General features: G+C 33.1%; 1 protein-coding gene across 4 annotated transcripts in view; it reads left to right on the forward strand.

The window, feature by feature from the left end:
• The window catches only part of UBE2K (ubiquitin conjugating enzyme E2 K), a 51,654-nt gene that overhangs the window by 19,870 nt on the left and 15,972 nt on the right, over positions 1 to 15,812 (forward strand). For 3 of the 4 annotated variants that reach the window (XM_039844998.1, XM_039844995.1, XM_039844997.1), the window contains exons 2-3: positions 8,085 to 8,178; positions 12,558 to 12,616. The exons of the other annotated variant lie outside the window; for it this stretch is intronic. In XM_039844998.1, the coding sequence (XP_039700932.1) occupies positions 8,085 to 8,178; positions 12,558 to 12,616 (153 nt within the window). The remainder of the gene's footprint in view (positions 1 to 8,084; positions 8,179 to 12,557; positions 12,617 to 15,812) is intronic. 4 annotated transcript variants of the gene reach the window in all.

The following is a 15,812-nucleotide window of genomic DNA, read 5'->3' on the forward strand; positions in this document are numbered from 1 at the left end:
CCTGTTCTACAACTGTTTTAAGACAACTTTGTTGACTGTGCTTTGTCAACAATTTACAAAAGTTATTTTAAAATTCCATTCTTTTGACTGTTCTAAAGATTATATGTTCCAAAGAATTCTTTTAAAAACTAAGTTTTATATGTCTGCAGATTTTTCCATAATAGATCGATCATTTTAATGATTAAACATGACCCTTTTGACAGAAAATCAGTCAGTGGATTCCTAGGGAGGGATTGATTGCAGAGGTGCACGAGGGAGTTTTGAGGAACTATTCTACATCTTGATTATGGTGATGATTGTGCATTGGTCAAATTTGGGGTGAGTTTTTACTGAATGTAAATTATACTTAAATAAACATGACTTCAAAAATTTTTTTAAAAAAGAATTTTGCCGGTTTTGAAAATGTAATAAAAGATTACTTTGCATATGGATGTCCAGTTGTTCTAGCACTGTTTGTTGAAAATACTATTCCTTTTTTTCCATCAAATTACTCCTTTCTCAAAGATCAGTTGACTGTATAAGTTTGGGCCCTATTTTGTTCCACTGTTGTGTGTCTTTTTTTTTTTTTCACCAATATCAAGCTGTCTTAATTACAGTAGTTCTACAGCAGCCCCCAACCTTTTTTGCACCAGGGACCAGTGCTCTATGAGAATCTAATGCCTGAGGGTCTGAGGTGGAGCTGCAGCAGGGATGCTAGCACTGGGGAGTGGCTGCAAATACAAAGGAAGCTTCCCTAGCCCACTGTTCACCTCTTGCTGTGTGGCCCAGTTCCTAAGAGGCCACAGACCAGTATCATACCAGTACCAGTCCACAGCCCTAGAGCTTGGGGCCCCTGCTCTACAATAACTCTGTCAAAAGTGGGGCTTGTTTCAACCAAAAAATGGAAAAGAGAAAGTGATTGCTCTCATACAAGATGAAGTGAATTAGAGTACAAATGTGGCTGTGGGTGTCTTTGTTGCTGTACATATACTGATGTAATTGTGAATATTATCTTAATTTAGGAACATTCTTATTTTGGACATGTATTCTCTTTCCAAATCAGAGTTAAGCCAGTTCTTAAACGTATTGAGTTCTTACAGTGTGCCAGGTACTGAATTAAATTTAGATCCTATTATTAAATATATAATCTGTCTTGTGATACATCACGATGATTATGGCAGGGGGTCACAATTAAGACTTGATTCCTAAAGGTTTAAATAGCCCACACTAGTAGGGTGGGAAAAGTTAGGAATTCATCGAGGGTAGAAAAGCAAGAAACTTATACAGCTGCATTGACCTGTATATATCTTTTTTTTTCTTCCTGATATTGCTCAGGTATTCTATTCTCTTATCTTAGGCCAGTCATTTGTTCTCATTCTGGATTTCACTCATTCTACCCCATTCCATCTTGTTCATTACATTATCTGATATTCTTTACTTTTATCCTCTCCATAGAACTGTCTTCCTCCAACTACTGCCCTATTTCTCACTTCCCATTCATAGCCAAAATTTGGAAGAGTTAGCTCTCATCATGATGTCCATTCCCTCACCCTTCATGGACTGCTCAGTTACAGTGAATGCTTTTACCTTTTCACTTTTCAAAGATCTCATCATTACTCAGTCCATCAGCCTTTTTAAAGTGTTTTATAGAAAGAGTTATATGTGTATATGTTTGAAATAATTTACTAAAAGCACCATGGTCTCACATTTGTCTTAGATCCACAGTTTTTAGTTTTACTATCCTAAGGGGAACCTATTGCCAGTTTCTTATATATGTTTTGGAAGTATTGTATGTGTGTGAACAAAATAACTTTTGCTTTTTTTTGCTTTATGTAATCTTAAGTGTGATGTATGTAAAGTCTAAAGTGTCTTTGACTAAGTATAAAATAACAATTCTAAATGATAAAATATTGTGTGATAGTATAAGTAGCTGGTTTTTTTTTCTTAGTGGTATACATTAGGTCATCCTGTAATTGATGATATCTTAGAGTCAATGAGGTAGAATGGCCCCATGTGTCATTTTTGAAATCTGGTTTCACTAATTATTATCTGTGTAACCTCTTTGTATCTCAGTTTCCTTATTGGTAAACACATAAGATTGTTACAAGGTTTAAATGAGTTACTACATATAAATCAGACTACTGCTTATAAGGTGTTACATTAAGTATTAACTGCTATTATTATTAATCTCTCAGCAACATTAGCTACTCTCTCCTTGAAACATTTTTCTTCCTTTGGTGTCAGTGATAACAGGCTGCCCTGGTTTTTCCTGTCTTGCTCATCATATCTTTAGTCCAGCTCACTCCTGAACTCTAGACCCAAGTTTTCAACAGTCTACTTGGCTCCTTGAATTTTTATAGGTTTTCATACATGTTCTCAACATATCTAAAATTGAATTTTTGATTTTCTCTCTTCTCCAGACTCTGACTCCTCAATTTCTTGTTTCTTTATCTTAGTTTATGGTACTATCATCTGCCCAGTGGAAAATCAAAGCTATAAGAGTGATCCTTGTTCCCTCCTTAAGGTCATACACTTTTAGTATGTAATAACTAAATGCTATAATCTTTGTATTTCTTCTCTTTCTTAATTCATCTACTTCATCTCATTGGGCTTTCTAATCACTCTCACTGGATTCCTGCCTTTACTCTTTACAGCCAGTTTGTAAAGACCCAAATTCGATTGTCATATTACAACTTTAAATGGTTCTCATTGTTCTTCATGACCCTAAATAATCTTACTCTTGCTGACTCTCCCTGCCTTACTTATTCCCTTTTATTCTGTGTATTCTAATCACATTGGTGGCTTTTCAATTCCTAAACTCTTTGCCTTTATTTTACAATGGATGGACTTTCTGCCTAAAATGTTATTGGCTTTACCTAGTTAAATCTTTTAAAGGAGTTTCCTTAGAAGAAGCCTCTTACCCTCCATATTCTCTGTCTGTTAATTATTACTTGCATGACATCTAGTACTTCGTTTAATTTTGTTTTTAATACCTTAAAGTGAAACCTCAATTTATGCGTATAGGATAGGTTAGAGAACATTTCTGATTGAACATTTTACTACTGGTACCTGTTTGCTTTATAAAATAGATAATAAATATTCATGGAATCACTATGTTAATTATTCTGCATTGTAGATTGTGTGATGTATGATGACATAAGTTTAGAAAGTAAAACTTTAATGGCATACTGTTGCTGTTTGGTGAGGTTATTTCTTGGTTCTCTAGAGCTTCGCTGTCCAATACTGTAGCCACTAGCTGCATGTGACTTTATTTTCAAGGTTTTAAAAATTATTTCTTTTAAATGCGGTGGTTTTTAGTATATTTGCAAGGTTGTGAAACAATCACAGCTATCTAATTCCAGCACATTTCATCACCTCGGAAAAATCCCCATACCTTTTGGCAGATCTTTCGTATTTCCCCCTCCCTCTTTCTCTCCTTCACAACCAGTAATTTACTTTTTACATCTGTGGATTTGTCTATCACGTGGCTTTTGAACACTTGAAATATGGCCAGTCCAAATTGAAATGAGCTATAATTGTAAATTACACACTGGATTTTGAAGACTTGGTATTAAAAAAAAGTAAAGTATCTTCAGTTTTAATTTTTATTACATACTAAAATAACTTTTTATATATTGGAGATTGATATATTATTAAAATTAATTTCTTTTGTTTCCTTTTATTTTCAGTGATTGCAACAAAATTTTTAAGTATGTGGTTTATATTTCTACTCTACAATGCTGGTCTAGAACTTTATTCTCCCCCCCTCTTAATCCCCCCTGCCCTTCCACTCCTGACCTATAGGTGTTGCCGTTTCCCCTTAAGAACTGGATCTCTGAAGGCTAGGCATCTCTTCCCCGCTTGCAGCATGCACGGGTGGGGCGGGGGTGCTGCTGGTGCTCCACCTGGTGCACGAACCCAGGACCTTTTGCGTGTAAAGCAGACATGCTAACCACTACACTGTGGAGCCACCCATAGAACTTATTTTTAGTAAGGACCAAAAATGTGTCCCCATGATCTCAGTTTCTCATTGTCCTTCTGTCCTCTGTTTCCATCTGAACCCTGTTCTGGGAGTGTGATGTACCCTAAGTCAGGGTTTTTTTTTCCTAACTGCTTAGAAGATGGAATTTTTCTTATTTGGGGGGCCTTTAGAATAGCAGGGAAAAGATAAGTCATTTAGTTTAAATTATGAGGAAATAATGGCAACTGTTAAACTTTTTAAGACTCATTTCTAACAAATTAGGAAGAATTGAATTTCACATTTATTTACATGATAATAATGAACAGTTACCCTAAATTTTGGTAGTCAGGATTTGATTAAGAAACAAATTAATAGTTTCTTTAGCAGGGGTCCTCAACCCCGAATACATACAGCAGGGGGTGAGCAGCAGAGGATGGGGAAAGGCAAGCTTCATCTGTATTTGCAGCTGCTCCCCAGTGTAGCATCACCCGCCTGAGCTCCAACTCAGATCATCAGGCATTAGATTCTCATAGCACCAGTCCCTGGTGCCAGAAAGGTTGGAAACTGATGCTTTATAGCATATGAGAATTATCTATAACTTTAGGGGTCATTTAGAATTGCATTTGTCTTATCTGAAATTTGAATTTAAACTTTGTTTTAGAACAAATTTTCTAGATTAAGTAGAAGTTGTGAGACTAATGTGATCAGTTATCCTTTTAAAAAATAACAGTATTTGCGTTAGATGGACACTTTCTGCTTCAACATTTTCAAAAGCCAACACATTACAGTGTGAAATGGCTGCTATACATTCAGCATTTACTATGTGGCGGTCATTGTTCTATATACTGTGTTAATTCATTAAATTCTTCCACGAAACTGTATGCAGTATTTACTATTATAATCCCCCAATTGACAGAGGATTAAACTGAGGTACGTACAGAGTAGTTAATTAACTGGCTTGGGGTCATATAAGTTTTAAACTGGATAAACAACAAAATACTTTATACTTCTTATATGATAAAATCTTTCAATTTTTAGTTTCTCCCACTAGGATGTAAGCTTCAAGTGGGCTGCAACTTAGTTTTGTTCACTAACACTTGAAGTTACTTTCTGGCTGTAGTAGACCACAGGAATTATTTGAAAGAATTTCCTTGATGATATCAAATCACCAAGAGACTTGGCTTTGGAAATGTATAAGAATTGCTTTGCTTTAAATTTTACACTTTGTTAGCAATAATGTTCATTTGTTTACCACATCCAAATTAGCTTCAATATTAGTGCTCTTCTGCATACTTTGTGTTATATCTTAATACACTAGTTTATTTAAAAATATTTACCAGCAGCTGTAGCTTCTGTTCATCTCTTTTCCTTTTATGTGTCGGAAATGCATTGGAGTCACAAGGGAACATGATAAAAATTTGGTCTACCAGAGGTCACACTGTGCATAGCTGAATTGGGAGAAGAAAGTATAGAAAAGCAACTTTTCAGCTATCCTCACAAAAAATGAATAGTGATAACACAATTCTTTAAGTTTTTATCCAAAAGCCTTAGCCTCCCTGGTTGTTGCAATTATTAAAATGAATAAACATACTATTATTTTTAGAAATTACGTTTTCATTCTTAGACTGGAAACAGAACTATGAATATATTTTATGAAATAGGGCTTTGAAATCAAAGGTTTTTTAAATTAATTGTTAGGGGAGGCATAACTTTGCTACTTCTAGCCAGGAGATTCTCATTTAATTTCGAGGTATGCTTTCTCATTTACAGTAATAAAATTGAGAGATGCTAAGTGACTTGTCTGAATTACCACCACAAGTAAGTGGCAGAACTAGGATTCAGCTCACATCTGTCTGACTCCAAAGGCCATGCCTTTTCTAATACTGTTTATCATATTTTGCCATTTTCCATGTCTTGTCTTCCTTACATTCCTGAGTCTTAAGTAGAATTTTAAGTTAGCTCGTGGGGTCACTGGGATTGGAGTTTTGGATTGTGGAATAACTGGATGTTTGAATTAAAATGTGGAGGTAATAAAGGATAATTGTTGTGTGATGTAAAAATTAATCTAAAAAAATTTTTGTCTTTAGCTCTCCATTTTCTTTTTATCTTTGGTTACGTGCAGATAAAGACCATATAGAATGCTTCTTTATAATGGGTTTCATCGTGATGATTGTATTTCTTTGAGCTAATTTAGTAAAATTTTCATACACTGATAGTGTTCTTTCTCTATAGTGAAAAAAGACCCATTTTTCTCAGAATTATAATTTAAAGGTAATGAAGAGAAAAATGAGGACAGAGGTATAAAAGTTAATACTAGTTTTTTTTTTTAGCATTTTATTAACCAGAGAGTTGGGGGCAATCTAGAAGGCAGCTTTTCTAATTTCTGTTACCTCCTCCTCCCCTCCATCAAATGTTAAATCTAATCCTGCTACTGACACTTTTGGATTATTTACTTCTTTTTGGGAAGGGTGTATTGTAGGAAGCTATAGAGAACTTTGAAAGCATTGATGATTTGCAAGATCCTGTTACTCTTGTTTTACTTAGAAATCTTAGGGAAGAGATGGAAATCTGCAGTTAAACTTGTGACTCCTTAAATTGGTCAGTGAAAGTATGATGCCTCTGGTTTTCATTTTAACATTATTTATTCCTGTGCATACTGGTCAAAATATTTCACCATTGCTAAAATTGTGCATTTTATCCTCTACCACAAATACCAAGGATGATAATGATATTTTTAGGGCACAGGAAGAAATTTCCCATTATGCACTTTTATAATTAATTTTAATTTGAGGTAAATTTACCTTCAGAAAAATATGAAATACTTTAATCCCAAGTGAAAAAAAAGTTATGAAATAAACCAGTACTAATTAGAATATTTGATTTTAGAATGCATAAAGTAAGTTTATTAATCCTATGTTCTTATTAAAAGATAAGTTAAGCTTAATTAGGAGTCATGAAATCTTTAAAATTTTGGTTTTAAGGTATATGTTTTTTCTGTACTTAACATTTCTGTACTAAAACTGTTTAGTATAGAATGAATAAAAATGGTGTCTTTAAGGAGTTGGGAGAGGAAGCCCAAGGACCTTATATATAATACACTGTTCTATCCAGTAAGCAAGCTTAAGAAGGTAGGTTCAAAAGCAAAAATTTTGAAATCTCTCAAGGCTTTCTGATACATTGTGTTACTTAGGTAAAAATGTGAAATGCAACCCCCCAAAAAGTAACTTGGATATTTTTAAAAATTGAGAAAAGGAATAATTCATTAGGAATATAGACCTGTATTAGGAATACAGACCAGTAAGATAGATACTAGTATAGGTCAGAAAATACAAGTGGAGAGCTCATTTGCGTACAGGTACTTATGAACATTAATGTGAATCCCACTGGAGGGTTTTCTGAATCATTGTTGACTCTGAGAACAGATTGAGAGATTGAAGTGATTCTGTAGATACGAAAGTACTTTGGGAAGTGTAAAGGGCAAAATAGGTGTTATAAATTTAAAAAATCTGTTTTGAAAGTAGGTCGTTGTTATTGAAATAACTAAGCAGAAAAACAAATTGAAGAAGGCGTTAGAAGATTCTCGTGAGGCATTTAGGCTTACAGAATTTTTATGGAAAGAGAAATTAATTAGATGTCTTGAGCTTTAACTATCTGTGTGGATGGTGTAGTATTTCAGTTAACCTAGACATCTGAAGTTGTGCTTTAGTTCAAGTGAAAGCTTATAGCCTAAATGGCTTTTAATGACCCTGAATTTTCTGTTTATATTGATAGAACTCATGTTGCCTGGGGCTATAGTATCTTATTGTTCATCTACAGATGAAAAGATTTATCACTTTGGGCCTAACATACATAAAGTTGGCAAATATAAAATAGTAGGTGTCTGCTGTTTGTCTCTAAACATTCCTAAAAAGTCAACAAGCCATTGCACTATTGTTCAAAGCGGTTTTATTTCATTAAAAACATTGAAGTGAAAATTTGTTAATTTTTAAAATGGCTAATTCTAGGAAAACACAAACTATTTTTACTAGAGCAGATATATAAGCAAATGAAAGAGGGGGTTTCACAATTTTTTTATAGGTAATACTTTATAATAGGCTTTTTTCTTGCTGGTATAACTAACATTTATTTTCTGTTTATTTTTAAGACGAGCAAAAATCAAATTAAAGTAGATCTTGTAGATGAGAATTTTACAGAATTAAGAGGAGAAATAGCAGGACCTCCAGACACACCATATGAAGGCAAGTACTTTTTTCTGTATCAAAATATTGTGCGTATTAGAACTTGTCTGAAACATTAAATCAGAATAATCTTAAGAGTATCTATTATAAATTACATGGAAGGTAACTTCATTTGGCTTAGGATATACAGCAATTTTTAAATAATATAGGTAAACTTATCTAGACTGATTTTTCTTACTGAATTTTAGCTAATTTTTTTCTTCCCCAAAATAGATTTAGTAGAGCCAAGTTACAGGTTAATATAGATTAGAATTCGATAGTATAAAAACTTCTATATGTTAATTTTCTAACATATGGACTATAGATTCTCAGTTACTCTTCATATGGTATCTATAACAAGCCTTGCCTTAAATTTCTGACTGATAAAATATTTATTTTTTGAAAAAAATTCTCCTCCCCTGTTTGTCATTTAGCATTTCATTCACTCATATGTCTTCATACAGGATGTATTCCAGATATTTAATTTTCTTTATTTAGTAAAGATTTGAGTGATTGTTTTAAGTCATACAGAAAAGAAGGCAGTTTTGCTGAACTTTGTGTTCACAAACTAAATCTGTAGTTACTCTACACCATGAAATTGGGTGGTATGATAAAGAAGCGTTATAGCATTTTATTTCCTCATTAGACAATTCTTTGGTAATGAATATTATTATAAATTAGGGTTATGTAGCATAACCAAGGTTCTTGCATATAATAGACATTCAGATATTTGGTAGAAATCATAACAATTTGTAGTAGTAGTATTTATTAAGTTCTTATTTATTAGAGCTTTATATGTAGTTTCTCATTCAATTTTTGAAATAAATCTTATGAGGTAAGTAGTTATCACAGTTTCATAGATGAAGAAACTTAAGCTCAGAAGTTAAGTAACTATCTAAAGTCAAACATTTAAATAGCAGAGCTGGGATCTCAGTCTCAGCCTTTGACTTCAAAGCCTGTTTCTCATCACTTTCTGCTTTTGAATTAACCAGGATTGACTGAATATTAGAAGCGGTAGTTATGTCTTAATAGAATGTAGTGGTTCCGTAATTATGTAATGAACAGTTACCTTAAAACTTGCAGAAGAACCTGATATTCTAGAATATTTTGTTTTTGTTCAAATTTTTAAAGACCCTAGAATGTCTTTAGTTATATCCTACTAAACCTTAAATGATAAAATCTTATTTTCTGTTTTATAGTTCATATAAACCATTTTCAGACATTATTTAATTTTTTATATTATTTATTGAGTGCTTCCTATGTGCCAGACCTCATCTAGGTACTTTCATGGGAGCTATTCATTTAGTTCTTTTAATAGTCATTAGATGGATTATAGATCTTTAGTTATCTTATAAAAATCAAGTTCTTGTTAAGACAGTATATTGTATGGGGGAAAAAATGTTATATTGTTGCTGACATGTACTGTGTAGTTAGACCTAGATGGTTGTATGTACCCACTTTTTTTTCTTATCATTATTCCCTAAACAATACAATATATAACAACTATTTACATAGCATTACAATGTGTTAAGTATTATAAGTAATCTAGAGATGATTTAAAGTATATGGGAGGATGTACATGGGTTATATGCAAATACTACACCATTTTATATAAGGGACTTGAGTATCTTCAGATTTTAGTAGTGAGGGGAGTGTCCTGGAACCAATCCCTTGCAGATACTGAGGGATGACTGTACTAGCTTCTTTCTGAAAGCAAGCGTTATAAATTTTCTTAAATTACTTTTTTAGGTTATTAAGATGTATTTTAAAAGACAATAGAGCAGTAGCATTATTGTTCTAGAGCTCTTCTGGCAAATTGATACGTATAAAGGCACTTCCTGAACTAGATAGGCAAAATGTTCATTACCTTCTTGGTTGCATAAGAAAAGTAGATAAATTAAAAAAAATTGGAATATATACACTTATTTTAGGATGATTAAGTTATAAATATACCATATTCTTTGCTAATTAAAAACAAGTTTGGTCATTTCGAAGTGCTTGCTTCTGCTAATGCCACTAAGTGAGACATTAGTATTTGATAAGATTAGTTTTAATATGCTTTTTGGCTATATATTTGAGATAGATTAAATTATATTTTTATCATAAAACTATAGAAGAGAAGTTTTCACTTTAAGAAAAGCACTATTCAAAGGCATAAACTTAGCCACATTTTTTTATGAACATGGGTAAACTTTTGATAATATTTATTGCAGATCTCTTACTAGTTTTTAAGTTTTTTTCAATCTGACTAATAACTAAGGCAAAAGTTTACATGTGGGATGTTAAATTGTTTATAACAATTATTAGGTAATGAGGCAGCTGTTTTATGTAGTGTTAAAAGTACTCAGATTGAGAAGTAGAATATCCATGGAAAAATTACTGTGTTGTGCATGTTACTTAATTCATTCTCTTTTGTCTTAACAGCTCAATGGAAAAGGAACAATTTAGTTCTTGAACCTTTCTTCCTAAGAGTTGTTGTGAATTTATGGAATTGTTGATATTTTAAAATCTCATCCTTTCCCCATCTTCACTTTGGATTAAGTTAAATTTCAAGATTACAGATTTTTAATAGTAAAAGCTATTCAAGAAGTAAAGTTTTAGAATGAAAGCTATTATAATATGAATAAGGCAGTTTAAAGCTCCCTTAGTTGTATTACTCTGATCTATATCAATTGATGCTATGGTGGTTATATTTTGAAAGTTATCAGATAATCAAGACAGCATATTAATAACATATGAAGTAGAAATAGGATTTGGAGGACTCAAGGGTTCAGAATTATGTATATATCTGGGCTCTCCAAGGAGGAAGAACTTCATATGAAAGGTTATAGAGACACTAATCTGGAATTTAATCAGAAAAAAAGTAAGGTTCTTAGGAAGGAAAAAGAACCTACATATTTCTCAGGCCAAATTTATTATATTATAACTCTGAACATAAACAGTTATCTTTATATTCACAAAATTTCTTCAGATAATCTTCTCTTATCTGTCTTTTTGTTTTTGTTTGTTTGTTTGTTTAGACTGTATTTTACTGCTGCCATATGCTTTTATGATTCAGACATCTAGTCCAACACATGCATCAGTCACTGTGGGATTCTCTTAAAAAGAATTAGCAAGAAAAGAATTGGAACCAAAAAGGGCTTGAAAAAAGTGTTACCAAGTGGATTGCTCTTTTGTTTTTCCCCAGATCCGCATTGATCTATCTATTCCTAACAATAGAGGAGGAGGATTTGAGAAAATTTAGGATATACTGAGAGTTGAATGTATGGAATTTCAAAGTTAATATCTCTCCTGGTGCACAGCTTTTGTTTTATTTTACTTTTTATTATGGAAAATGTCAGATATACATATAAAGCAGCAAATGATATAATGGATTCTCCATGCACTCATCAGCCAGCTTTAATAACTGTCAACTCATGGCCAGTTTTTGATCTGCTCCATCTCTCGATTATTTTGTCATGAATTCCAGGCATAGTTTCTTAAGTAAATATTCCAGTAACACAGTTTTATTTGCTATATTTTGGAATAGTGAATATTCTGTTAATAGATCATAAAATCTTAGAATTGGAAGGTTCCTTAGAGTTGAGTTTCAAAGCCAGCCTCTCATATACTACAAGACTTCCTTTTTCAGAATTTCCTCAGAGGCAGTTATCTTCACCCCAGGTATGGGAAGCTAGATAAACTTCTTAAAATAACATATTTAGCTGCTAGTTGCTCAAGAACGTTGCCTTCTATACATTACTGGTGAGAACAACCTCTTTGTAACAAAGTTTTGTATTTTGTGTGCCCATTTAGAGGCAGAAAGCAGTTTTTTTGTTTTTATCTACCTCTTGTTGAATTTTATTTTTAAAATTTTAACAGGAAAGGTTGGCATTTAATTTAGGGCACAAGTTAAAAGTTTGGGACTTTTTTGCACTTGAGAGAACCAGCTAGAAATAGATTTTTCAGTTTATGGCATAATCTATATATCTTTTTTCTCTATACCATCTATACCTTTATACCTCCTTCCCTGCCTGACTTCTGTTTTTTGTTTTGTTTTGTTTTCTCTCCATTTTTTTCTTGTGGATTAGGGGAAACAAAAAGAAACAACCTATACTACTTAATTGTCCCAATGAAATCTTTGGCATTGGATTGTTTGGATTTAATGTATTCATTTATCTGTAACCCTATTATTCACTGATAAGCTAATATAGTTGTTTAAAATGGTGTTCTGTGTGCTTTAAATAACCTTTAAAGACTAGCGCTTTTGATGATTTCCTTTTTTGGATTTCAGCTTTAAAATGAATTTGTTATAATCGAATATAAAGTAGTACATGTTTTAATAAGTTCTATCACTATATTTAGCTTTACATATTTGAGATTAGCAGCATTCTTAACTTTCTGTTTTCCCCATTTTTTAGGAGGAAGATACCAACTAGAGATAAAAATACCAGAAACATATCCATTTAATCCCCCTAAGGTATTGTAAGCCTATTTTTGTGTACAAACTTCTAAAATATATTTCTTGGCCCATTTAATTAATACATATTTTAGTGCTTATTAAAATTACAGTTTTTTTGAGTTGTTGACTGTGTTAATTTAGTGTGGACAAGATTTCAGGTAATGGCAGATGGTTTGCTTCTGAAATTATAATGAAAAGCAAGCTTACTCAGAGGCAGCTAGTAATGTCTCTAGACAGGAATAGGATATGCATCTAACAATGGCTTAAGTTCTAGGTCTGGAAAAACTTAATAGTGTTCCCAGAAATAGAAAATCCTTATACAAATTCTTACTTTCCTCAAAGAAGTATGTTTTTTTAGGGAAGAGTATGTTCTAAATTTGTTCAACAATTATTTGAGTACTCTGTGCCAATATAGCAATAATTAAGACTTACATTGCCCTTGCTTTCATGGAGCACACATTCCAGCAGGAAGGAAAAAAGAGCATAACTGCAGCTGTAATGAATGTTAAAAGAGGCAATGGAATACTCTAGCATCATGTATAGCAAGGAGAACTAACCTAAACTTTTTGACTGAATAGCTTCCTTTGTCTTTACTTTTGCTATCATCACCATTTTAGTTTAGGCATTCAACTTTATTACTTCCCAATTTTGCCTATTATTATTCACCCTTCATCTTTGCTACTCCTATTTATCCTTTGCATTTAAAACCTCCTGCAACCTGACCCCAGTCTTTTCCCTCCTATTCTTCTGCCACCCTCACCTACAGCATGGGTCTCATTTACCAGCCTAGGTTATTTGCTGTTTGTAGACGATGCTTATTCTTTCACACTTTTCTGTCGTTTTCACTTGAATCATTGTTCCTATCATTTAAAATTTAAGTTTTCTTTTGAGGTATAGGTAAAGTATCATTCTCCATTAAGCTATGCCCATCAAATTGTTTCTCCCTCTACTCTCTAAGTAGCATTTTATATAACTTATACCGTACCAGAACAAACTCGGTACCAATTAGTGTATTCTGTTATTTGAGCATATGTATCTTTCACTAACTTTTATGCTCTTAAAGTGAAGGACCATATATATGCCTTTATATTTTCTGTGGCTCCTAACAGTGTACTGTCCCTTGAACATGATAGTAGTCACTCAGAAAATGTTTTGGAATTCACTTATTCTGTATGCTGGTTGTAGACACAGTAGTGGAAGAATAGACACAGTAATGGAAGTTCAGGGTGAGTTAGGCCATATACCAGTAGGGGTGTCTATTATTCTGTTGCTTATATACATCTATTTTCTGATAAGCCTGGTTTTTTTTGTTCTTTGTTTTTTTAATGCATAATGTATATAACAAAATTCATAATTTTAACCATTTCTAAGTGTGTAGATTAGTGGCATTAGTATACTGATGTGCAACCATCACTATCATCCATCTCCAGAACATTCTCATTTTTCTATTAAACAATAACTCCCTGTTATACCATGCCCCCAGTTCCTGGTAACCACTGTTCTACTTTCTCTGTATGAATTTGATGGCCCTAGGTACCTCATTTAAGAGGAATCATACAATATTGTCTTTTTGTATTCGGCTTATTTCACTTAGCATAATGTCTTCAAGATTCATCCATATTATAGCATGTGTCAGAATTCCATTGCTTTTTAATGCTAAATGGTATTGCATTGTACATATATACCACATTTTGTTTATCCATTTGGCCATTGTGTACGTTTTAGTTGTTTCTACCTTTTAAGTTTGGTTGATTTTATTTTCTTCATTTTTTTTTCATATTATAAAAGTAGTTTGTGTTTATTAAATGACTCATGTACAAAAAAAGAAAACAGTTTGTCAATATGTCTTAGAGATGTCCACTATTAAGCTTTCATCTTATATCTGTGACTTAATTTTAATCTTCATCCTGGTTGCTGTCCACTGGATTCAGTCAAGGTTGCCAATATTATCATTAGAATGAGTAGTCACTTGAGAGTGCTTTAATTGGAGAATACCATGAATTTAATTAAGAAAAGAAGTTTTTAAAATGTTTAGAGTTAAGGATGACCCCATAGCCTATTTTTTTTAAATGAAAATGAGGAAGAAATAAAGACCTCAATAGAAACTGCTTTCAACCACTACATTATTACTCTTAAATAATGATAGTAACAGCTGTCACTTGCTTTGTGCTAAGAATTATATGTGCCATTTCTGAAACATTCTTTAAAATGGTCCTAATTAATGAAGGAACTTAGGCTAGAGGTTAAATAGAACCCAGATCCCAAAAAGCCCACTGTGTTCTTCCTCCATGATCCTGATGAGGAAGGAGAAAGGGCAGAATCTCTGAAACAGTGAATATGATTCTGCCAAGAACAAGAACATTTAGCCAGAGTGCAAATCTTTCTTCTGCCATTTATCTGGCCTTGTGATTTTAGACAAGCTATCTAACTGCTGTGTACCTCAGTTTCCTCATCTGTAAAGTCCTCTCATAGGATTGTAAAGATTAAAAGAGTTAATCTATGTAAAACTGGGGTCCCCAACCCCTAGGCCACGGACCAGTACCGGTCTGTGGCCTGTTAGGAACTGGACCGCACAGCCAGAGGTGAGTGATGGGCAAGTGAGCAAAGCTTCATCTATATATGCAGCTGCTCCCCAACACTAGCCTCAGCTTTACCTCAGATAATCAGGCATTAGATTCTCATAGGAGCACTGGTCCCCAGCGCCAAAAAGGTTGGAGCCCACTGAAAAGAACTATATTTCAATAATTCTAGGAAACATTTCTCATATTTTTAACGCCTCTGAAATCAGGTTACATCTTTCAAGGGATGGTGTGTCATAATTTTATTGGCAACGTTTTTTTCATAGGGGGTACGTACAGTAATGGTATATCAAATAATTGATGGTACCTGAGATTTAATGAAATATAATACTTAGAACAGTGCCTGCATAGAGTTAAGCACTCTGGAAATATTAGCTAGCATTAACCAATGACTATCACCCTAAGAGGCCTCTCTTGGAGTAGTCTTTTTGGTTTTGCAATATGGTAGCATTGACACTTAAATTTCCTCTATAAATTGAAATTTTCATACAGTGCTAGTGGGAACATAAAATATTGGAGGTACTTTGGGAAATAATTTGGTTAAAATGGTAAGCGTAGAGTTATCTTATGACCTAGCAATTCTCCTTCTATGTATCTCCCGATAGAGATGAAAAACATGTTCACACAGCAACTTG

The sequence above is a fragment of the Pteropus medius genome, unplaced genomic scaffold, assembly GCF_902729225.1.
Source record: "Pteropus medius unplaced genomic scaffold, Ma_sr-lr_union100, whole genome shotgun sequence".
Lineage (NCBI taxonomy): Eukaryota > Metazoa > Chordata > Mammalia > Chiroptera > Pteropodidae > Pteropus > Pteropus medius.